This window comes from Spea bombifrons, chromosome 3 (assembly GCF_027358695.1).
Source record: "Spea bombifrons isolate aSpeBom1 chromosome 3, aSpeBom1.2.pri, whole genome shotgun sequence".
Taxonomy (NCBI): domain Eukaryota; kingdom Metazoa; phylum Chordata; class Amphibia; order Anura; family Pelobatidae; genus Spea; species Spea bombifrons.
In genome coordinates this window covers 1928065-1951578 of record NC_071089.1, presented here as the reverse complement: position 1 = coordinate 1951578, position 23514 = coordinate 1928065, and the positions used below count along the sequence as shown (strand labels likewise).

The 23514-nt window shown below is 50.6% G+C and overlaps 1 protein-coding gene across 1 annotated transcript in view; it reads left to right on the top strand.

The window, feature by feature from the left end:
• The first annotated feature begins 61 nt into the window (after positions 1-61).
• The window catches only part of BTBD9 (BTB domain containing 9), a 28412-nt gene continuing 4959 nt past the window's right edge, over positions 62-23514 (top strand). Inside the window, exons 1-8 of the mRNA XM_053459543.1 lie at positions 62-258; positions 1722-1933; positions 2571-2934; positions 3212-3476; positions 4130-4349; positions 4540-4659; positions 18271-18380; positions 21361-21550. Of these exons, the coding sequence (XP_053315518.1) occupies positions 1749-1933; positions 2571-2934; positions 3212-3476; positions 4130-4349; positions 4540-4659; positions 18271-18380; positions 21361-21550 (1454 nt within the window). The 5' untranslated portion in view covers positions 62-258; positions 1722-1748. The remainder of the gene's footprint in view (positions 259-1721; positions 1934-2570; positions 2935-3211; positions 3477-4129; positions 4350-4539; positions 4660-18270; positions 18381-21360; positions 21551-23514) is intronic.

Here is a 23514-nt window from a genome sequence, read left to right as displayed (position 1 = left end):
ATAGTAAAACTCACCAAAGCGAAGCCTCCCCCAGCTGTCGGTGGTCGGTCTCGTTTTCTGACTGGTGTAAAGGCAGAGGGTGACTTCAGAGCAACGGCAGAAGTACAGACTAGTACAGACTAATGCCAGCATTAGACATGACCGCCGCAGATCGATTCCCGGCTTCTGACGTCATCTTGGGGTGACGTTCTTGCTGGGTGCACCTGAGGAGGGCGGAGAAGCTCTGACAGGAGCTGGGGGAGCTGTCAGCGCGGCCCGGTAGGTGTTTGTGTATTGTGTGTCGGTGTGTATATACATTGTGTCTGGTGTCTGGTGTGTGGTGTTATTGTGTTGGTGGCAGTGTGTATATACGTTGTGTCTGGTGTAAGGGGCGTGTGCTGTTATTGTGTTGGTGCGTATATACATTGTGTCTGGTGTTATTGTGTCGGTGTGTATATACATTGTGTCTGGTGTAAGGGGTGTGTGCTGTTATTGTGTTGGTGTATATACACATTGTGTGTGGTGTTATTGTGTTGGTGGCAGTGTGTATATACATTGTGTCTGGTGTTATTGTGTCGCTGTGTATATACATTGTGTCGGTGTATATACATTGTGTGTGTATATACATGGTGTTATTGTGTTGTGGCAGTGTGTATATACATTGTGTTGGTGTATATACATTGTGTGTGGTGTTATTGTGTTGGTGGCAGTGTGTATGTACATTGTGTGTGGTGTTATTGTGTTGGTGGCAGTGTGTATGTACATTGTGTGTGGTGTTATTGTGTTGGTGGCAGTGTGTATATACATTGTGTGGGTGTGTATATACATTGTGTCGCTGTGTATATACATGGTGTTATTGTGTTGGTGGCAGTGTGTATATACATTGTGTGTGGTGTTTTTGTGTTGGTTGCAGTGTGTATATACATTGTGTGTGGTGTTTTTATGTTGGTGGCAGTGTGCACACGCTGTGTGTTATTCATTGTTAAGGTGTTTTATACAGCGCCGCGGCGTCTGTCAGCACTATGTGATTATAAGGTAGTGTAACGTCACAGATCTGATCATCGAGATGGGGGGGGTCATGAACTTGGCATGTTAATATGTATGTGTTTATACACGCGTGTAGCGTGGGAGCCATTTGTCGCTCTGTGTGTGTAACGCTCGCACCGGACAGTCGCAGAGTGGTATCTCCCTGTGATCATCATTTTAATGGCCGGCACACCCCGGTTTATACACACAGTGTGTATATAAATGTATGTGGATGTACTACACGCGTGTGCATGGGGTTCGTAGCAATGTATGTGTTTTTGCCGGTGATTATTATTTTGCTCCCCGTATCCCCCTGTATGCCGGACGCTTGGGGTCCGCAGCCGGCCCCCGTGGTCAGCGATGCGTCCGCGCGGATTCGCGGTTGTGAATAAAGTGCTGCCGGGGGCCGTGTCGTGCATGTGCTGCGTGGACATCGTGTTCTTTCACGTCGTGTCATTTGTTTCTGTGATCAGGACGGGTTTTGTCTTAAGATCCGCGTTGTCATGGTAACTCAAATGCCTTAAACACAGCGGCGGCGTGGGAGAGAGCTGTGTCATAGTGATCCGGAGGAGCGGAGGTTACGCGTTTACATTCCCTCGCTGTATTGCCCTCTACCACCTCTGCTGGGAGGCTGTTCCACTTATCTACCACCCTCTCGGTATGTGTGTTTGGATCCCCTCGCTTTGTTAACCCGTCCCTTTTTCTTGTCCGTCCAGAGCTGAGGATCGCGGCGAGTTAGGAGGATGAGTAACAGCCACCCCCTGCGCCCTTACATCGCTGTCGGAGAAATTGACCACGTGCACATCTTGTCGGAGAACGTGGGCGCTCTGATAAACGGGGAGCAGTACAGCGATGTCACCTTCATCGTGGAAAAGAAAAGGTTTCCCGCTCACAGAGTCATCCTGGCTGCCAGATGCCAGTATTTCAGGTGACGGTTGCTGCGTTATTACGAGACACGGGCGCCGTCTCCGTGTATGTTCCCCGTGTTTGTTTTCTAGCAGGGGTTAATACGGGGTTAACACGGCAGTAGCTTTGGCGCCAGGATTTGAAGGGTCAGTAAGAGCGACTCTATTGGTCACAGGCAGGGGGCTCCTCTGGCACCAACCAATGAAGGGCAGCCGCTCTTCATTGGTTGATGCCCGACGACCTTTAACTCCTGATGCAGAAGCCATTGGTCTCCCCAGGCCAAGTTGCTCCGAGGTGTACCTTGCCCTGTGCTTTGCCAGTGGGACTCAAATCCCCGAGGCCAATTGTCACGTTAACCCCTGCAATGCTGAGAAGACTTAAGGTAGTCTACAGGCAGTGACTTGTATGGGGGGAAGGCACCAGGGAGATCAGCTGGGAGATATTTATTGTGCTTCTCCGTCTTCGTTTACCCGCCGCCATGTTAGTTTATTCGGTTTGAACAATGAATTGGATAATATGCATGAATCGTTGTTGGTGATAAAATTAACGAGCACGTCCGCAGTGATGTCATGTAGTAGTTATGATGTCAGAAGATGAATAGTTTAGAGTGTAGTAAGCGGCGTGTGTTGTAATGGCCTGCCGGGCGCTGGGTTTTTCAGGGCGCTGCTGTACGGAGGGATGAGGGAGTCCCAGCCCGAGGCGGAGATCGTTCTGCAGGACACGACGGTCGAGGCGTTCTCCATGCTGATAAAGTACATCTACACGGGGCGAGCCACCCTGCGCGACGAGCGGGAAGAGGTGCTCCTGGACTTCCTCAGCCTGGCTCACAAATACGGCTTCCCCGAGCTGGAGGACTCAACGTCCGAGTACCTGAGCACCGTCCTCAAGATCCACAACGTGTGCATGATCTACGACGCGGCCAACCTCTACGGCCTGTCCAAACTCGCCAGCACCTGCTGCATGTTCATGGACCGCAACGCGCAGGAGACGCTGGCCAGCGAGGGCTTCCTCACGCTCTCCAAGGTATATGCACGTATACAAATCCGCACGCACGGATACGCACGCACACATACATGTAACGCCGGGGCCCTGGAGCAATTGCTCCGTGTGCTGAGCAGTGAATCCGGCCCTGCTTACATACATTGCTGGTCGCCTCCATCTTTCTTGTCTCGTTCGGTGAGGCTGCTCCCTCTTGTTCTTCTGCCCCGTTTCATATTGTTGAGCGGATCCCGTGTTAGAAGGATCCCGGGATCCGCAGGGTTACGCGGCTAGACTGACTTTGCGTCCTCTCTTCCCGCAGGCGGCCCTGCTGGACATCGTTCATAGGGACTCGTTCGCCGCCCCGGAGAAGGATATTTTCCAGGCTCTGATGCGTTGGTGCCGGCACAATCCCGCGGAGAAGCACTCGGAGGTCATGGGCACGGTGCGCCTGCCGCTGATGAGTCTCACCGAGCTGCTCAACGTGGTGAGGCCGTCCGCCCTGCTCTCCCCGGACGCCATACTGGACGCCATTAAAGTGCGCTCGGAGAGCCGCGACATGGACCTCAACTACAGGGGAATGCTAAGTATGAATAACTAAAACATATATTTAAGTTACGTTTCATCAACTGCTCTCTCCCCATCACAGCGCTAACGTCACGCGATCGTTATACCCTGGTGTGTATAATACATGTGTTATGTGTACAGTGTGCCGTAACACGGTAACTGCGGCCACTGGGGTGAAATCCAGCGTTTAGTCTGCACTGTCTCTCTCTTTGCACCCAAAACGCTTTATGCCCCTCTCTCCTCCCCAGATGCCCCTCTCCCCACCCTCGATGCCCCTCTTTTCTAGGAGGTCAGAGTGTTTGCTGGGTATGAGGGGATCGCAGGGTTCTGCAGCCCTAAAAGCCCCGATAATGTGTATAGAAACAGCAGGAAACGGCTTTATAAATTAAACGGGGTAAATAAACCCCATTATTCTTCGTCTAAATGCCCCCCTCAGTTACACGAATACCCCGCGATGGGGCACAGAATGGATACAGAATGGGTGATTATAGCAGTTATTGTAAAAGCCATCTTCAGGGACACCGGGCGCAGGAATGACGGAGGGATTCAGGGATTTCGCTCCCTCCTCTCTATCGGAGGTTTCGTTTTTGTTAAATGCTGAGTTTTATTTTACGATTTCTGCGTTAATTTTCAGTACTTTTTATTCCTTCCTTTCGTTTGCGTTTCCGGACAGTTCCTGAAGAGAATCTGGCGACGATGAAGTTCGGGGCGCAGGTGATAAAGGGAGAGCTGAAATCGGCCCTGCTGGACGGCGACACGCAGAACTACGACCTGGACCACGGCTTCTCGCGGCACCCGATCGAAGACGACTGCCGCTCCGGCCTAGAAGTGAAACTGGGCCAGCCGTCCATCATCAACCACGTCCGCCTCCTGCTGTGGGACCGCGACAGCCGGTACGTAGCGCGCGCTCGCGGGGTCTCCACACGCAATCACTGCTGCCGTTACTGCGCTTTGTATGTCCTGGGTGACACGGGAGTCCGTGTACTCCCGTACTGAGTAGGGCACGGGCTGAGGCGTTCGGGGGCATTTCCGTGGGCTATGCTATAGCGGTATTACCCCTTTCTTTTGGTTTGTGACCCGCAGCTCCTACTCCTATTACATCGAGGTCTCCATGGACGAGCTGGACTGGATTCGGGTCGTCGATCACTCGCAGTTCCTGTGCCGCTCGTGGCAGAAGCTGTATTTCCCGGCTCGTGTCTGCAGGTAGGAGCCACGGCGTCCGCGTTCTCCGTACATTTAATGCCCGTCGCCGTTTGGCCCCCGCGGACACCCTCGCTATATACCCCGCACCCCAACTTGCTTTCTTACGCAGCTGTTTAGGAAGCAGCAGTCGTCGGGGGTCCCCGGTGCAGAGAGTTTAATAACGATGAGGATTCCGCGTGTAAATGTAATAAACGTCCCCACGGGGTGTCGCTGCGGCCCCCGCTATCAGGCTTCTTATTAACCCTTTAACGCCTGTACAAGCAGGCAGTGGAGCTTTATGTGATCAACTCGCTGCTCCCATGCTTCCCATACACTGTGGGCAGGGGGACCCCGAAACCTGTAATGTACCCTTAGAGTCTAGAATAAGGGAGACTGACCTAGAACCGCAGGAGACAGACAGGGGGCGCCGTGTCACTGACTGCAGACATTTCACTATTTCGCTTTAAAACGGGTATTTCATTTTCTTTTTTTGTTTTAAAGATGTTACTGAGCGACTGTCAGCTCTTCAGGACAGGGGCCTTCTTTCCTAATGTATTCATAGCTATAGGACCCCGATCATAATGTCTGTAGACCACTGAGCTTATTATTCCTCCCCAATAATATACCACAAACTGTAACGCTCCCGGTAGATCTCTTAGACGACAGATTGCTGTCAAAACATGTAAAAACATTTTATTTTTAAAAGATAGATTTTTCGTAAGCAACCGTTCAGAAGTTTGGGGTCACTTAGAAATCTCCTTGTTTTTCAAAGAAAAGCACATTTTGTCCATTATAGTAACATGAAATGGGTCAGAAATCCAGCACAGTCGGGGTTAATGCTTTAAATGGCTATTGTAGCTGGAAAGGACAGATTTTTTTATGGAATCTCTTCATAGGCGTACAGGGGCCCTTTATCACTCCCATCACTCCTGGGTTCCAATGACCCTTTATCACTCCCATCACACCTGGGTTCCAATGGCCCTTTATCACTCCCATCACTCCTGTGCTCCAATGGCCCTTTATCACTCCCATGACTCCTGTGTTCTAATGGCCCTTTATCACTCCCATCACTCCTGTGCTCCAATGGCCCTTTATCACTCCCATCACTCCTGTGTTCCAATGGCCCTTTATCACTCCCATCACTCCTGTGTTCCAATGGCCCTTTATCACTCCCATCACTCCTGTGTTCCAATGGCCCTTTATCACTCCCATCACTCCTGTGCTCCAATGGCCCTTTATCACTCCAATCACTCCTGTGCTCCAATGGCCCTTTATCACTCCCATCACTCCTGTGTTCCAATGGCCCTTTATCACTCCCATCACTCCTGTGTTCCAATGGCCCTTTATCACTCCCATCACTCCTGTGTTCCAATGGCCCTTTATCACTCCCATCACTCCTGTGTTCCAATGGCCCTTTATCACTCCCATCACTCCTGTGTTCCAATGGCCCTTTATCACTCCCATCACTCCTGTGCTCCAATGGCCCTTTATCACTCCCATCACTCCTGTGTTCCAATGGCCCTTTATCACTCCCATCACTCCTGTGCTCCAATGGCCCTTTATCACTCCCATCACTCCTGTGTTCCAATGGCCCTTTATCACTCCCATCACTCCTGTGCTCCAATGGCCCTTTATCACTCCCATCACTCCTGTGCTCCAATGGCCCTTTATCACTCCCATCACTCCTGTGTTTCAATGGCCCTTTATCACTCCCATCACTCCTGTGTTCCAATGGCCCTTTATCACTCCCATCACTCCTGTGTTCCAATGGCCCTTTATCACTCCCATCACTCCTGTGTCCCAATGGTGTTCGTTGACGCCCGGCTGTTGTGTAGATCTCGACTTTAATAATTCTGCTGCAACAAATGTGCCGAAATGAAGCAATCTTGGTCCTTTTTGCGTCCCCCCCCTCCCTTGTGAAGTTTCTTGAATTTCCCTGTAAATTCCTTGAAATGTGGTTTATCGGCGCGTCTCTTTAATCCGCGCTTCTCGGGTTTCTCAACATGGTCATTTATTATTTTTTCTGTTCTTAATTTGCATGGAAAGATGAAATTTTGTGGGTCCCCCCCACGGTGCGAGGAACGGAGTCTGTAGGCTGATTGGAAATCCTGTGAATTGCTAATGTGCTTTTTTTGCAGTGAGTTATGACCCCGTCGCCGTGCTGGGCGCCACAGTGCTGCTGGTAGTTAATATTAATTTTCTTCATGTGATTGGAATTGAGTGAATCTGATTGTTTGCCCGTTCGGAGCGGATACATGCGCAGGAGAGGGTCCAGAGGCATTACCTGAGGCTTGCGGACCCAGGCAGCTGTTTCCATGTGACGGGGGGGGGCAGTGAATGGGGGTCTCTGCCCCCCCAACATCCACACGGGGGTAATAAAACCACCTGTGATTGGCGGTATCTTTTGGCACCGTCCGGCAGGGGCCGGGCATACGTTCTATATAATATGTAGGGGTTTTTATTTATTTCTCACCGTTTGATAAGTAGAAATATTGCTGGGTTTGGGAGAGAACCCAAAAGTGGGGTATTTCTACCCAAGAGGGGCTCGTAATGCGCATGTAACACTAATGTGAGGCTGTCTCCTGTCACTTTATAGCCGCCAAAAACGTTTATTGTCTCTTTAAAGGGCGCTGCGGCCGTCGCTTGCACTTTGATGCTCCGCGCCCCGTTATGTTTTTGTGCTGCCCCTTTGCAAATGCATGGAGGAGATGCCCCCCCCAGCTTAATGCTCCAGTCAGCTCCAGCGCAGTCTCTGCCGGACCCCTGTGTGCATGCGTGGAAAGCCCCCCCCCCTCAATTTATTTAGTGGGGGTCCCCATCTGCTCCATGATCTGATCCGGTGATGCTGGGGGGTGCAGAACGCGGTGATGAGGGGGGGGCAGAGTGTGGGGTAGTCCGGGCTGCAGGGTCACCGCTCTGCATGCGCAGCATTCCGCTTCTCCTAATTTCTTTATCGCTCCTTCGCGGCTCTGCTGGGATTTTCTCCGTCAACAAAAAATAAGCTCAGCAAAAACCCACTAAATGACCGCCATAAATTGTTGGCGGTGTCTCGGGGAGAGCGGCGGCGGGGCGGCGGCAGCGGCGGGGTTGTTAGCCGTGTTTTCCTGGCGCTCCATTAATTCTGGGTTTAGTCTCTTCTGTTGTTTGCGTCCTGTTTTTCCGGCGTGTGATGTGCTGGGTACAGCTTGTTATTGGTCGGCCCGGGGCCCCTGGGAGCTCGTTACCGGCCCCTGGGAGCTCATTACGGGCTCTGCGAAGGAGCTTTTTGCAGATCGGCTGAATTCGGCAGGCGGCGGAGAGACTAAAATGCCGCTCGTTTCTCACGCCGTTTATTGCTCCGAATCCGCAGCCGTCACGGGATGAAGAGCGAGCGTCGCTTACACGTCTCTCAAATAATAAAACACGCGGGCGCCACGCACTGCGACTACTACTCCCTAATCTATCAAAAGATTAACCCTTTAAGAACCCTGCCTGTCTGACGCGGGACGTTATTGAACACGCAAGGAGTTTCCGCGCCGCTAAGTGTCAGAATGTACAGAGCCGCGCAACCCGATGGGCCGGTCACTGATTTATCTATACATTATACAGGGGGCTGGTCACTGATTTATCTATACATTATACAGGGGGCTGGCCACTGATTTATCTATACATTATACAGGGGCCGGGGCGCTGATTTATCTATACATTATACAGGGGCCGGTCACTGATTTATCTATACATTATACAGGGGCCGGCTCACTGATTTATCTATACATTATACAGGGGCCGGTCACTGATTTATCTATACATTATACAGGGGGCCGGTCACTGATTTATCTATACATTATACAGGGGGCCGGCCACTGATTTATCTATACATTATACAGGGGGCCGGTCACTGATTTATCTATACATTATACAGGGGCCGGCTCGCTGATTTATCTATACATTATACAGGGGCCGGTCACTGATTTATCTATACATTATACAGGGGGCCGGTCACTGATTTATCTATACATTATACAGGGGCCGGCTCGCTGATTTATCTATACATTATACAGGGGCCGGTCACTGATTTATCTATACATTATACAGGGGGCCGGTCACTCATTTATCTATACATTATGCAGGGGCCGGTCACTCATTTATCTATACATAATACAGGGGCCGGCTCAGCCCTTGCTATAAAGAAGCCCCCCGGGGTCGGCCGCAGTGATTGTGGTTCGGATATAAATAATGAATTAACAGAAGGGTAAACGCTCTTTACTTGGTTGGAAAAGCTTTGTGCCGGTTTGCCGGTTGTGTTTATGAAGCGTCCCCGGTGGGGTTAAACACGGCCCCGTCTCGCTCTGTCGTTAATTAGCAGCGCTAATTAATGCACAATTCTAATTACGTGGATGGTGAGGCGGAGAGACCCCGGAGGGCAGAGAACAGAAAGCTCCTTGAAGCAGGGAAAGCATTGCAGAAATGAAAAGGTTGGAAGGGTTAAATGTGTTATCTGCCGAGAGATGCAGCGCAGATACAAATAATTCATGTTTGTGGATCTTTTTACCTAAAATAGTTTTTATTAAGGTGTAATATTGGATCAGACATTCTGCACGACGGGGTCAGGAAAGTCTACGGGATCAGAAGAGAGAGGAGACGGGGGGGGAGAGAGAGAGAGAGAGAGAGAGAGAGAGAGAAAAGGGATGGCAGAGAGAGAGAGGCTAGGAGAATTAAGTGAGAAAGAAGAGAGGGGAGAGGAGAAGAGAGAGGGCACGGGAGAGAGAGAGAGAAGATTGAAGAGAGATAGAGAGGATAGGACACTGAAGCCATGGAAGAGAGGAGAGGAGAGGGAAGGGAAGAGAGAGGAGTAAGAAAAATGGGGAGAGAGGGATTTCACAGGACGGGAGGGACGTTTATTCCAGAGGAGGAATTGGTGAACTGCCACCAGAATCCACTAGGGGGCGCTGCGCCGACACCAGAGCGGCCGAAGCTTCTCTGCGTTAATGTCTCCGATTTAAAGGGACAGAAAGAGTTTTTGGATTATCCTGTTTTATTTAACAGAATTATTAAGCTCCATTCCTGGTGAATAATCGATAAAATATAACCAATCCCTGACTACTAAGAAAAAGTATTTTTGGGTCTGGGGACGCGGCATTATCCCCCCTCCCCCCCCAACCGGCTGCACGTTTTCGCATCTTTTTAATTGGCGCAAGACTTAATAAAGACCCCCGCGGGTATAACATGAATGTTTGAGGCCGGCCGGAGCCGCGTTACCGGTTCTTGGGTTAAAAGGAAAATCTCGCTGTAAATAAATAAACGCTGTTTAGTGATCCGCCGATCGCCGAGCAGGAAGGTCGAGTGACCCCAGCAGAGGGCTTTCAGCGTTATGGAGACAGTGTATCAAAGCGATGGGATTATTATGTATCAGGACACGTTCCGTGATAACAGAGATCCCGGCGCGAGTCCGGAACCGCTTCTAGACTCTATAAGAAAGCGAGGCCGCGCGGAACATCCGTTTAATTAAGTCGCCAGATGGTCAGCGCTCTCCGGGGCATACGAAGCGCTCATCAATCTGAATCATTAATACGAGAGAGAGAGACAGACAGTGATAGAGAGACAGAGAGCGCTAAACAAGGACCGGTCCTCATCAACCAAAGGGGGACCCTTAACCGCGGCTTGAGACGTGGCTCCCGGCAGCGTAGCAGAGGGGCCCCGATGTACCAGCCAAGAGCCAACTCTCGGGAGACCTCCTTGGGCTCCCGAACCATCTCCTCCAACGCTCCCTTATATAATGATTGGGAGGATGGGAGGTTTTGTTAAACTTTTCTCTGATTTCTGTAGGAAACAAATAAATTTACCGACTTCTGAGCCGTTTAAATGTTTAATGGGATCTGAACACAAAAAATGTCGTCCGCTTCGGGGGAGACTTTGAGCTGAAATCTGGAGGTAATTAGTTTTTTTCCATCTAGCAGGAAAAGCTGAAGTTCTGCGATTAATGATGCAGGGAGAGCGATGCTCTGTAATTGTCCAATTAGGGTGCGAATGATAAACCCTCGGCATTAACTCACGGGGATCGGTGAAACGCGTGGGCTTTAACACTTAAGCTGTGTTTATGTTTTTATTTTTTGTTCTGTCTGGGGTCTCTGCTCGGGTTCTGCTGAATTTTGGCCCTGTTCTGGACCCGTTCTTTGTTCTGCGTGATAGCCGCACGTGCCTCTGCGTCGCTATAGGGCTGCACCGGGCCACTGGAGACCTGCGATTCCTCCCCAGAGACCTGTCTGCCCTATCGCCATCGCCGCCCCAAACACCCGGAGAAAAATGTACCCATCTCTAAAAATGGGCAGAAAACTATACGTTTTGAGAAACATAACATAGAAACTTAGTATTTCAACCTACGTGTCTGTTGCAAGACAGCTGGAGGTGGGGGGCTACCGCCTTTGCACTAGGTTTGCATGTGCTTTGCGCTGGGTGACGCAGCATGGAATATTTCACCCAGCTCTACCGCTAACAGCTCAGTAGGTGAAGATTAGGCAGAATATGACTCCTCGGGGGTGGAGCCACAACAGGAAGGACGGAAGTTGTGCTCTCTGTACTGCGCAGTGGACACTGGAGACCCGCTAGGACTGCCTTTGATTCTTCGCATGAGATCTGCTAGGGACACCCCAGATGTTGCAGGGTTTTTAATGCAAGAGATAACAGAGGGGGCCCTCTCTATTTTTTTTCTTTTTAAACAACTATTAGAACATATAAAAAAATCAACATAAAAACCAAACATCTACGTCCTTTATAGCCGGGCGCCATTAATTACTCCACCCAAAACGCCCCTAGAATTACGACGGCCCCTTCTAGTTGTGTGTGCTGCCCCCCCCTTGTAAATATGTGACATTGAAGTGTGACATTCTAATTTTGTATTTAAAATGTTATTCTTGTGGCTGCAAATTGTAAGAAGATTTTAGAATCCGTCCAGCCAGAAATCGCACGCCTCGCGTTTCCTAACATGAAGGACGGGAATGAAAAATGTGTGCCGAGCCGGTACTTTTACTGATGTTATTCCCGAGCCGCCGCGGCTGCCTTTATAGAAATAGTTATCCTAAAATTCACCGGCAGATCGGCCCCCGTTCGGCCCCCGTCTCTCAGCCAATCAGAAACTTAAAAACAGAACTTTAAACAAGCAGTCTGTGTTTGTGATGAAATGCGTTCGGAGACAATGACTAAAAATATCCTAAAAACCTCCATATGGTGCGGCGATGGAGAAATAACGCTTTTTACCGGCTGGCGGATGTTTTTGGGCTGATTTTGGCTGCTTTCGTTTTAATGGGTAAAGCGGCCAGAAGGGCGACTCGAAGGGACAAACCTGTTCCAGATGTAAATAGGGAACAAAAGCACAAAAAAAAAAAACCTCGAGTTCTGGATATTTAGCTTCTCGTGCAGGAGAAATAAATAAATAAAGAGATTTCCGCGGCTCGTTTATGTTCCGGAAGCTTCTTCTACTAAACTTCAAACAGAAGACTCTCAAAAGACGACAGACGTCACGGGGAACGCGGCCGAAACCCCCCCCTGCGCTTCTCCCCGCCATGAGACAGCCTCGACGTACTTTAGTAAAGGTTTGTAGAGAGATGGCGCTGGCGAGACTGCTCACGACGCACGTTCTTGTGCTTAAAGGGGGCTGTCACACCCGAGAGAACACCAGAATTACTACTTTTTAGTCATTCAGGTTTCTCAGCTCTAATAAAATAAAGACGTCCCAGCAGGAAGTTGGAAGCCGCTTCCTGTTCTCTCCCTCTGTCAGCCCGAGCAGGAAGTTGTAAGTCGCTTCCTATTCTCTCCCCGCGTTGTTTTAGCGGACGGCGCATGAGCCTGTATCGCTAGAGATTGTTTCCAGCCGCGCAGGTCCCTCTGTAACGCTATTATCACAGGGCGACGGGCGATTTAACCCTGTGAGATGGCGGCTCCTGTATACAGCACAGCGAGGGGTAACAGAGGGGTTAATATTATTAGCTAAAAGTAAAAAAAAAAACCCTGGTTAATATGTTTATGGGGGTAATAACTAGGAACGGTGTAATAGAACCTGCTCTGGTATAGCGCCACCTGTTGCTAGATATGTTATTATATATAATGATGTCTTTTATCTGAGAAAAAAAAAGTCCGGTTTTATTGAAATACAATAATTGTTAAAAACCCAATTAACGGTAAAACCATGTTTTCTTTGATTAAATGTTATTAAGCAGCGAAGCGGCAGCTCCCGTCCGGAGCCGGCAGAAACCGCGGAGCGCGCAGGTTGGACCCAGGAGTCGCCGCTCTTCCCCACAGATCAGTAACCGGCACGGAGCGGGGGCATAGGCCTGGGCCGCTTTGGGTATAACTCCCAGCACTGTCAGCCAGGCTTTCTCCTGCAATCCGGGCTCTCACGGGAAGTAACTTTACTCGAATTCACTTTTCAGTGTTTGACGCCCTGCAGCCCGGCACGAAGCGCTGAACGTGCATAAATAATATAAATATATATAACTGGATCAGCAAAGCATCGCCGGGTGTCCAGATCTCCGCGCCGGCCCCCCCGGAACGCTGCGGATAATATCCAGGAAAGATGAATTGCGTTAATAACCGAACGCTCCGGCCGGCCCTTAATCACTTCGGACCAGAATTGTCCTCAAGGGCATCCGCGAGCCGCGTCCGGCCCAAAACCCGAGCGGTTCCCCGCAGTTAGCAGAGGCTTCCAGTGGGGGCCGGAACGTTCCAGACGTAGCTTCTATTCTTTGTTTTACGATCTAATCTGCCGCCGGCACTCGCACCTCCGCTCCATGGCAATTATGTCCCAATTATTGCGGGGGGTGCCCGGGGGGGTATCAGGGGGCCGAGTCAGCAGATCAGCAAAGAAAAAGTTTGTAATTGGCAGAAAAAAAGTGAAAAATGACTTTAATACGGAGTGCAGAGCCCCGGCCGTCGCGTTAATATCCGGCCGCCTTCCCGCTCGGTGTCTTTCCCTCTTCCCTTTTCTTTAGTTCTTCATCTTCATCACGGATCCTCTGTCTCGCTGTCACCCTGCGCGGCCCTTGTTTGTAACGGTCTCACCGTGCGGGTCTCACCCATGGCCTTAATGTTGTGTAGGATGCGCTCAGAGACTCCTTCCCCAGGCTCACACTCGCCCCTTTCCCCAGACTCACACTTGCCCCTTCCCCCAGGCTCACACTCGCCCCTTTCCCCAGGCTCACACTCGCCCCTTTCCCCAGGCTGACACTCGCCCCTTTCCCCAGGCTCACGCTCGCCCCTTTCCCCAGGCTCACGCTCGCCCCTTTCCCCAGGCTCACGCTCGCCCCTTTCCCCAGACTCGCACTCGCCCCTTTCCCCAGACTCGCACTCGCCCCTTTCCCCAGGCTCACACTCGCCTCTTTCCCCAGGCTCACACTCGCCCCTTTCCCCAGGCTCACACTCGTCCCTTTCCCCAGGCTCACACTCGCCCCTTTCCCCAGGCTCACACTCGCGTCTTTCCCCAGGCTCACACTCGCCCCTTTCCCCAGGCTCACCCTCCCTCTCCAATTGGGCTTCACACTTAGCTGTCTCTCTGTGTGAACGGCACTCCTGCCCTCGTCTCTCTTTGGCCCTCGCTCTGAGCTGTCTTCTTGTTTGGCCCTCGCCAGCCGCCCTCCGATCCCCCGAACCTCCCTGCCACAGCAGAGCCGGATTTAACTGAATTCCTACTTCATATATTTAAAGTATAAAAAACATTAAATGCGGATTCTTGGCAGAGGAAGTGGGGGCTGCTCGGCTAGCTGTGTCTGCGTCGGGGGCCGCTGTGTCTGCGTCCGGGTGCCCGGCTGGCTGTGTCGGGGGCTGCTTGGTGCTCTGCCAGTTGTGTCTGCGTCAGGGCGCCCAGCCGTGTCTGCGTCGGGGGCCGCCGTGTCTGCGTCGGTGGCCGACGTGTCTGCGTCGGGGGCCGCCTTGTCTGTGTCGGGGGCCGCCGTGTCTGTGTCGGGGGCCGCTCGGAGCTCTAATCGCTGTCGTTGGATGAAGTTGATGGATTCTCTTCTCCCGTTCGTTAGCGGAGTCCGCGCTTCATTCTTCCTCCCTTTAATAGCCCGTTATCCGTCTCGCTGTCACTCGCCGTCCTCGATGCGGTCGTTACGCTGATCGATGCGCCGACAAAACTCTCGCACCCCCCCCTTCATCCTTATCAGGGACGGGGGCCGCCGGGGGCCGATCCGCCCGCTGGGTTCTGTGTAAGGTTTGTCGTTTATGACTTTTGCAGAGCCAGCATTATCTGGTCAATTAGCTTTTTCTGTCCCCCCCCCTTACAAAAGCTGCCTGATCAGGGAGGGGAGAAAACTTCTTGGGGAGGAATAACCAGGGGGTGTTAAACCCGGGCGATCCTGGTTGTTTCAGCGGGGTCCGCATCGGGGATGGGCAGCCCCCGCTGCTGTCATTATCCGGCTGGATACTTTGTATCCTCCCTGGGGTATTTGCGATCGGGTTCTTGGCTGAATATTTGGGGTATTTATACAGTCATTTTGCCCAAAGTGTGTTTTTTGCTTTGCGTTTTCAGACCCCAATTGCTGCTGTTTTGCTGGAAGAGCCCCGTCTCCTTGGTGACTGATTGGAACAGCCCCCTGCGGGGCGTTAGATTGCTTTTGCTTCAATTGTTGGGCGATAAGCAGGGGGCTCTCGTGACCTTAGGAGCCTCACCCACGGGGTATTAGGCGAGAATATAATACCCCAGCGTGCCTGAGCCTGACGGCAGCCGGCGAATCCTGCAATAAACCCCTTAAACCCCTATGCATATTGTGTCTCAAGCAGAGGCTTAGATGGAAGATAAGTGGAACAGCCTCCCAGCAGAAGTGGTACTAATGCCTCTGCAGGGGGCGAGGAGACGGCGGATGCCCTGCGGCCCCCGTCATGTTCCGAGGAGGACACCGGAGGGCGCTGTGGCCGTATGAAAGGTGCCATCCCACCTGTGCTGTTAAATTTAACCCTTGTGTACCCGTCGCTGAGGCTCGCTCACAGAGAAATAATTCTTTACTCACGTCAGAATTTGCCTCGTTCCCAAATAAATTGGTTACGCTTTATTGTCATGTGACACAAAAGCAGGCCCTAATAGCTTATTTCCATAGCGACTATAAATAAACCTTCATGTGATTAACCCTTTGGATCAAAGTATAAAATGATGCACACTGAGGTTTATTTCCATAACCGTTTCACTGTTGTCAGTAGTTTGTATAGAAAGTATTTTAAAAAAAGAATGTCTGTTTTGTAAGGGGGTGTGGCCAGGGGCGTGGCTTTTAATTATTATTATTATTATTACTCAGCTCTTTATACTATACATATAGACAAACCGATACTCTAGGTGGAGAGGCCCGGCTCGCAAGCTTATAACTTTGTGTCTATCGCTGGGTATTCGTGTAACGGGGGGGGGGGCATTTAGAAGAAGAATAATGGGGTTTATAAAGCCGTTCCCTGCTGTTTCTATACACATTATCGGGGCTTTTGGGGCCGTAGAACCCTGCGATCCCCTCATACCCAGCAAACAAAGGGTCAATTTATCAGGAATACAGAATATCGCATATCGCCCCCCCCCTTGATCAGCGCGTGTTATTGAGGTGTAGATACAGTGTATTTAAGGGGTCTTTGGAGACAACTATTTGTAACTTTTTACTCTTTCCGCGTTTTCCGTCTCGATTTCCTTTGTCGGCGGCAGAACGCGAGGCGGATTTTCATTTTGCGAAGGACGTTTCGTTGAATGAGAATTCCGGTGATCTGCGGCGGGGATCGGGGGAGACTGAGGGACTCGCAGCCGGATGATAATGCTGATAATGGCCCTCCGTGATCTCTCCTTGTTACCCCGCCGCCCCTCATAATATCCGCCATCGCGGGGTCAGCAAGCCGCTGCATCTTAATTATCCTCCATCTGTCGGGGCGAGCCGAGATCCCCGGAATGTCCTTGCGGGAGAGGACATGCGCGGGCTGATAAACACGGTGTCTCCCGAGACGGCTTCCCGTCCCTTTGGGGGGAGACATTATCTGTGTCGCTAGCACTGGGAGTCTAATTCTACCCCGGGGTATCTAAACGCCGAAGGCATGAGGGCAAAACTGTGAGGCCAAAATCAGGTCCCCGACTGTCATCTCCTGGAGCCAAACTTCCTGAGAGTATGCGCAGCCTCTTCCTTCCCCCTCCCAGCCAATCAGTGGGAGCGCTTCATGTGCATGCACACGGGGGTCTCATTATAGCCCCCAGAACTCTCGTAATTCAGCACGGGAGCTGTCTGGTGGGGAGTGTACTTGTGCATGCGCAGGGGCATCTCCCACAAGCCTATTATTTATGGGGTGAGGAGAGAGGGGCAGAATCATCCGCGTCTCTTTAAACCCCAGACACAGCGACCCCCCCCCCGCTGACGGCCGCACGGCAGGATTTTTATTTCTTTTGATAATTTGCTGGATTTCAGAGATCTTTTAACTCCGCGAGAGCCGCCTCCGCCGGGATTTCCTTCTAACGCAGAACTCGGCTCTTTATTAACCTTCTCAACCGTCACGTCTCGTCAGAAATGATGGGGCAGAGAGGCCGGCGCGGGGTTAATGTGTGCTTGTAACAAGTAACTCATCCGACAGCGAGGGTGACGGGGCACAGCTACCGGAAAGCCGGGGGCAGACGAGGTTACCGGCCCCCACGGAGGGCCACGTGTGAACTCGCTGTTAGAACTGTATACGAGATTCGCCGTATTACTCGCAGTATCATTCTACGACATGCAAACCATTTAACCTGCTTACATCACAGCGATGAGGTCATGAGGTTAACCCTTTTAGTTAGATAAAATGCAGTCGGCTGGATAAATGGCCCCCGGGGCCCCTCCATGCTCCTGATAGGAGAGATTGATCTTAAGATGAAGGAATAAATAAATGGTGAGCCGCTGTTTGGCCGCGCATGTATCAGGACCTCGTCACAAAGCAGCAGGGGGCCGAGTTTTTAAAAAGTTAATTTGAAATATCGGCTCATTTGGTTCCTGCAAAGATTTGGGCTGGAAATGCGTCTGCTCCCTACCCGGCTGACACCCGCAGCGTACGGGAGACTCCTGTGACGCGGTTGGTGGATATTGAGGACACGGCAGAGAACCTGTGGTTTTTTGGCCGGAGCCGCTTCTTACCCGGGGGGGGGGTGGGGGCTCGTTCCGTAAAACGGGAAAGTTTCCCATCAATGATCAGTTCAATAAACCCGCGAAAAAACAAGAAATTACCCCACGAGGGCAAGTGAAACCTCATTAATTATTAAACACGCAGCAGCCGCCGGGGATTTACAGAATAAACAAAATACAATAAGGTTAAGCGAGAGATCCCCCAAACCCAGACCGGCCCCCGGCGGCCGTTTCTCCTGCTGCAAAGACTCAAACCTTAATCAGTCGTTGGTCTCGTCTTAGATTCAGGAGCCGGATGCCTATCCCGCGCATGTTTAATCCCCTCGCTGTATTACCCTCTGCCACCTCTGCTTACTTTACATCAGATGTGTAATCACCGCTGCTTTCTGATATTTGGTAACATAATCACTCGGGGAAACGGGCACTAAGGCACCTGGGGTGACGTCTGCTCCATGTAATAAAGAAACTGGCTGCGCATGCTGAGGGTGGGTGATATTTGGGTTGCGTTTATTGTAGAGTCTCCCGTTAATGATGTTTTTTTGGGGCGTTTTAGGTACATCCGCATCGTGGGGACGCACAACACGGTCAACAAGGTCTTCCATCTGGTGGCGTTTGAGTGCATGTTCACCAGCAAGCCCTTCACCCTGGAGAAAGGATTATTGGGTAAGAGACGTGGAACGAGTTAAACCTAAACCTGCCGTACATCACAGGTCAAAAGTTTGGGGTCACTCCGCTGTTTTCATGGAAAATGAGGAAATTTCTGTAACAAAATTACAAAAGGGTTATTAGCCTTTTAAACTTGGATCAGCAAAACATAACGTGCCATTGGAACCCAGGAGTGATGGGAGTGATAAAGGGCCATTGGAACACAGGAGTGATGGGAGTGATAAAGGGCCATTGGAACCCAGGAGTGATGGGAGTGATAAAGGGCCATTGGAACGCAGGAGTGATGGGAGTGATAAAGGGCCATTGGGACACAGGAGTGATGGGAGTGATAAAGGGCCATTGGAACCCAGGAGTGATGGGAGTGATAAAGGGCCATTGGAACACAGGAGTGATGGGAGTGATAAAGGGCCATTGGAACCCAGGAGTGATGGGAGTGATAAAGGGCCATTGGAACACAGGAGCGATGGGAGTGATAAAGGGCCATTGGAGCACAGGAGTGATGGGAGTTATAAAGGGCCATTGGAACCCAGGAGTGATGGGAGTGATAAAGGGCCTCTGTACGCCTATGAAGAGATTCCATTAATAATCAGCCGTTTCCGGCTACAATAGCCATTTACAGCATTAACCCCGTCTGCGCTGGATTTCTGATCCAATTCATGTTATAGTAATGGACAAAATGTGCTTTTTTTTCAAAAACAAGGAGATTTCTGACCGACCCCAAACTTTTGAGCGGTTGTCAAACATCTACCCCAATTACCCCCCGGCACATTTCTCATCTCCCCACCTATTTCCTGAGCCCTGCTCCAGTACAATTTGTCTTTCATTACAAACATCTCTAATAACCCCATAATCCGAACAGATCTGCCCCTGGGGTATCACAGTTTGACAGAAATATGACTTTCATTACTTTAAGACACCCGTGTTTCTCTGCCAAGTCCCTGCTCCTTTTTATGTAAAAAAAATAAGCAGTTTATATTCTTTTGCCAAAACGTCCCATATTCTCCGTTACTTGTATCCGTTCGATCGATCCTCTGAGCTCTGTTAAAAGGCATAGAACGCAACGGCAGGTTGGCCCCATTTGGCCCCATTTGGCCCCTGTTGACCTTAATCAGTCGTCGGTCTCGTCTTATATTCAGGAACCGTATGTCTATCCCATGCATGTTTAATCCCCTCACTGTATTACCCTCTACCACCTCTGCTGGGAGGCTGTTCCACTTATCTACCACCTCTAGGTAAAGTACAATTCCCTCACATCATTTAGATGTAAAGTTCTTTATTCAGCAATAAAACCCGATCATCTCCTGGGTTTGTATGATTCGCCATCAATATGTCTGACCGGGATGTCTGATTCACTGAATCCCAACACGGGCGCCAAGGACCAGAAACCGCCTGGCATTTCCTCGTCTTCCCAGCTGGGCAGCTGCTGGATAAACCAAGAAAATAAGTCATATTTAACCCAGAATCCTGTCCTGTTTATCAGTCGAGAGGGGCGTGGGGTAGTAGATATGAGAAGCAGTCTCCCTGCAGAAGTGGCAGAGCGCGTCGAAGCCGGAACCTACAAAACCCATGCAGAGCTCTAGTGGTGAGGGTCCGTAACACAAAATGTGAATGTTATTGCAACAACTCCCATCATGCTGAGCCGATGGCCAGCCAAGTACAATAAACATACACAAAGTGGCCCGTCCGCCAATCACAGCTGTAACCCCTCCTACGGCAACGTATTGCCAAAGTTTTCTCGGATTGAAAGGGTTAACGGATAGAATTTTATCCGATTTCTTTAAGATTCTAAATGATTTGAAAAATAGAACATTTCACGAGGTAAGGGTTAGGAATCCGCCGTCGCGCAGGCAGCCGCAGAGGTGTTGGCAGGCAGTTTTTGTAAACAAAGTGACACAAATTGAGGATGAGGATCCCTGCGGGCGCAGGAGGCGCAGAGCAGGCACGGCGGCGGCGCGGCGGCCCATCCAGATGGTGTTTTCAATACATTTATCACGCTGCACTGAAGGATGGTGATAGAAATTCAGGAGCCAGAGTGTCTCCCGGGAAAACGGAACAGGAGCCACAATCAGGAATGTCCGCCACCGCTGGGCGTCACTGCCAGGAGTATGACTACTGGACCTGCCAGCTGTCCTGGACCTAACCAGCACAGTCCCTCGTTCTGTCTATATAATAAACTATTCCAGCGAGTTACATAGTAAATGTTACTTAAAAGGAAAAGAAAGAGTGATGTTATTATTTACCGAGGTGGTAGATAAGTGGAACAGCCTCTCAGCAGAAGTGGGATAGACATATGGCTCCTGAATCTGAGACGAGACCAGCGACTGGTGAGAGTGCATTCAGGTTTAACAAATCTCTGAAAACGAGACAAAAAGCTCAGAACTCTTGTTAGCATTTTTTGGGCTCGTTCACTCGCTCACACTCTCATTCACGATCTTCCACACTGATTCTCATTCACTATGTCTCTCACGATCTCCGAATGTCTCCCCACCGACCACTTCCGTGTCTCGCTTCTCCGCTTCATCTTTAGCATCTTCTTCACCTTCTTGTTTCTTCATCGGCATCTCCGCGGACACGACCTCTCGGTGACCTCTCTGTGAACTTCTGCTGCGCTTCCGGTGACAGCCTCCCACCCGGTCCTGCCGAGAATATCGCCATTTCGCGCAAGTTCACGAGAGGTCACCGAGAGGTCGTGTCCGCGGAGATGCCGATGAAGAAGACGCTAGAGATGAAGCGGAGAAGCGAGACACGTAAGTGGTCAGTGAAGGTGGGGAGACATTCGGAGAGTGTGAGTGCGAGTGAATGTGTGGGAAATTGTTTTTGGCCCATTTGCACGATTGGCGTGCGAGGGACGAGTTACTAAAGTATCCTTTTATATTAAAGTCTCCATAAACTGCTACAAAGTGTTTAGCTGAGCAGAGATTGGCCGAAACTTTCTGATATTACGAGAATTTCTGAGAATCCATGTTTTTTTTTCCAGTCCCCGCAGAAAACGTTGCCACCGTCGGTGAATGTGCCAGCGTGATAGAGGGCGTCAGCCGGTGTCGGAACGCGCTGCTCAACGGCGACACGAAGAATTACGACTGGGATTCTGGCTACACCTGCCACCAGCTGGGCAGCGGGGCCATCGTGGTGCAGCTCGCTCAGCCCTACGTCATCGGCTCACTCAGGTGAGTGAGACAGAAAATGTATCGTCTCTGCCGGCCGAAACTGCGCCCGCCGGAAAATAGTGAAACCAATGTGTGCCCCGATGGTCCTGTTGCAATGGTGAAGGTCCCCCTTTGGCTCCGTTGCTATGGTGAAGGTCCCCCTTTGGCTCCGTTGCTATGGTGAAGGTCCCCCTTTGGCTCCGTTGCTATGGTGAAGGTCCCCCTTTGGCTCCGTTGCTATGGTGAAGGTCCCCCTTTTGCTCTGTTGCTATGGTGAAGGTCCCCCTTTGGCTCTGTTGCTATGTTGAGGTTCCCCTTCAGTTCCATTGCTATGGTAAAGGTGCCCGTTTGGTTCTGTTGCCATGGTGAAGGTCCCCCTTTTGCTCCATTGCTATGGTGATTGTGCCCCTTTGGTCCCATTTTTTTTAAATGTTTTTATTGAAGCCCCGAGGTCAGCGGCTTCACAGTGAAGAAAAACAAAAAAATGTCTAGTGATCACCGTGCCGACGCTGCGATGGACACCAGGTCTCCTTCGGGGATCGCACTCCACGAGGAATATGCGGCCCCCTCCTTCCCTCTCCGGTTGCTGCGGTGCTGGTTTTGGTGAAGGTGGCCCGGGGGTCCCGTTGCTGCGGTGCTGGTTTTGGTGAAGGTGGCCTGGGGGTCCCGTTGCGGCGGTGCTGGTTTTGGTGAAGGTGGCCCGGGGGTCCCGTTGCTGTGGTGCTGGTTTTGGTGAAGGGGACGCGCGTTGCCGGCTCAGGGTTTCTGATTTTTCCGCGCCGGAGATAAACGCTGCCGGTGCGCTCTGTGAACGGGTAATTGGGAGATAATGACATCATTTTCATGCCGTTTAAAAACATTAAAATTTAAATAACAGAAACCTGCCGAGATTAAGCGGCATAAAAGGTAACGGGGAGCGTAATAACCGATCGCATGCGAGGAACGCCGGGATTTTAACGTCTTCAGGAGAAAAAAAGTAGTTTAAGATTTATTCTGGGGAGGAAAAAATCTAATTTAGGGACCACATAGAGGGATTTCACTAAACTAGGAAGAAAAATGGGTAATAAAACAAGTTTTAAACAGAATGTTACTTTAAAGTTCTATCCCGCTGGATCAGGACGGCGCCAAATTCAACCGAAAAAACCCCAGTTTTAGTTCTTTTATTATTTACAAAAGCGAATTAAATTCACGCTGATATTTCAGGCTCAAAAAGCTGTTTTTTAAATATTTTTTAACATTTTAATTGGGGGAGTTCCAGCCAGATGAAAAAAAATCTCTATAAATGAAAAATGGCGATTTGCAAGGTAAATGAATAATACAGGTGGCGCTGACCACCGGAATTCTGGGTGATTCAGCCTTTCTCTGTATGTCTTTGTAAAAAAAGGTCACGTGACGTCGCGTTTTGGGCGTAACCCGCAGGTAAAACCCGCCTTACTCCTCCGCGGGTGCCGGCGCTGCCACCGTCTGCCACCAGGGGGGAACCAAACGTTTTTCCGCCCCAGTGCAGGGCTAAGTTTGTAAAATGTATAGAAGAAAAGGTTGAGGCGTTTGTAAAGACTGAGCTTTGGTGCAGAACGCGTCCCTTAGGCGGATTTAACAAGATTTAAGAGCGAAGCCCGTAGGCATCAAACATTTTGGGGGGGCTCTCCTGTCTTATTTGGATTTTTACGCACCCGCTTGTAACGAAAGTAGTGGAATTTATTTCAGACTCTTACGACCCAATTCCCGCGGAAGATAACCAGCGCCAGAGTGATGCCCGACATCCCGAACCAATCCCCCCCCCCCGGCAGCCTGTTCTGGGCCCCTCCGTAGAACCTTCTGCGTGATCGCCGCGGTTATGTTTAACCCCTTCGTTACCCAGTAGCGGGGCTTAGTTCCTAAAATGCGTGACTTTACATTTATCAGCGTTAAACCACGAGCTCCAAATCACCAAATCTCCTCGCAGGGAAATAACTTTCAAAATACGGTAGCTTTTAATGATAAAT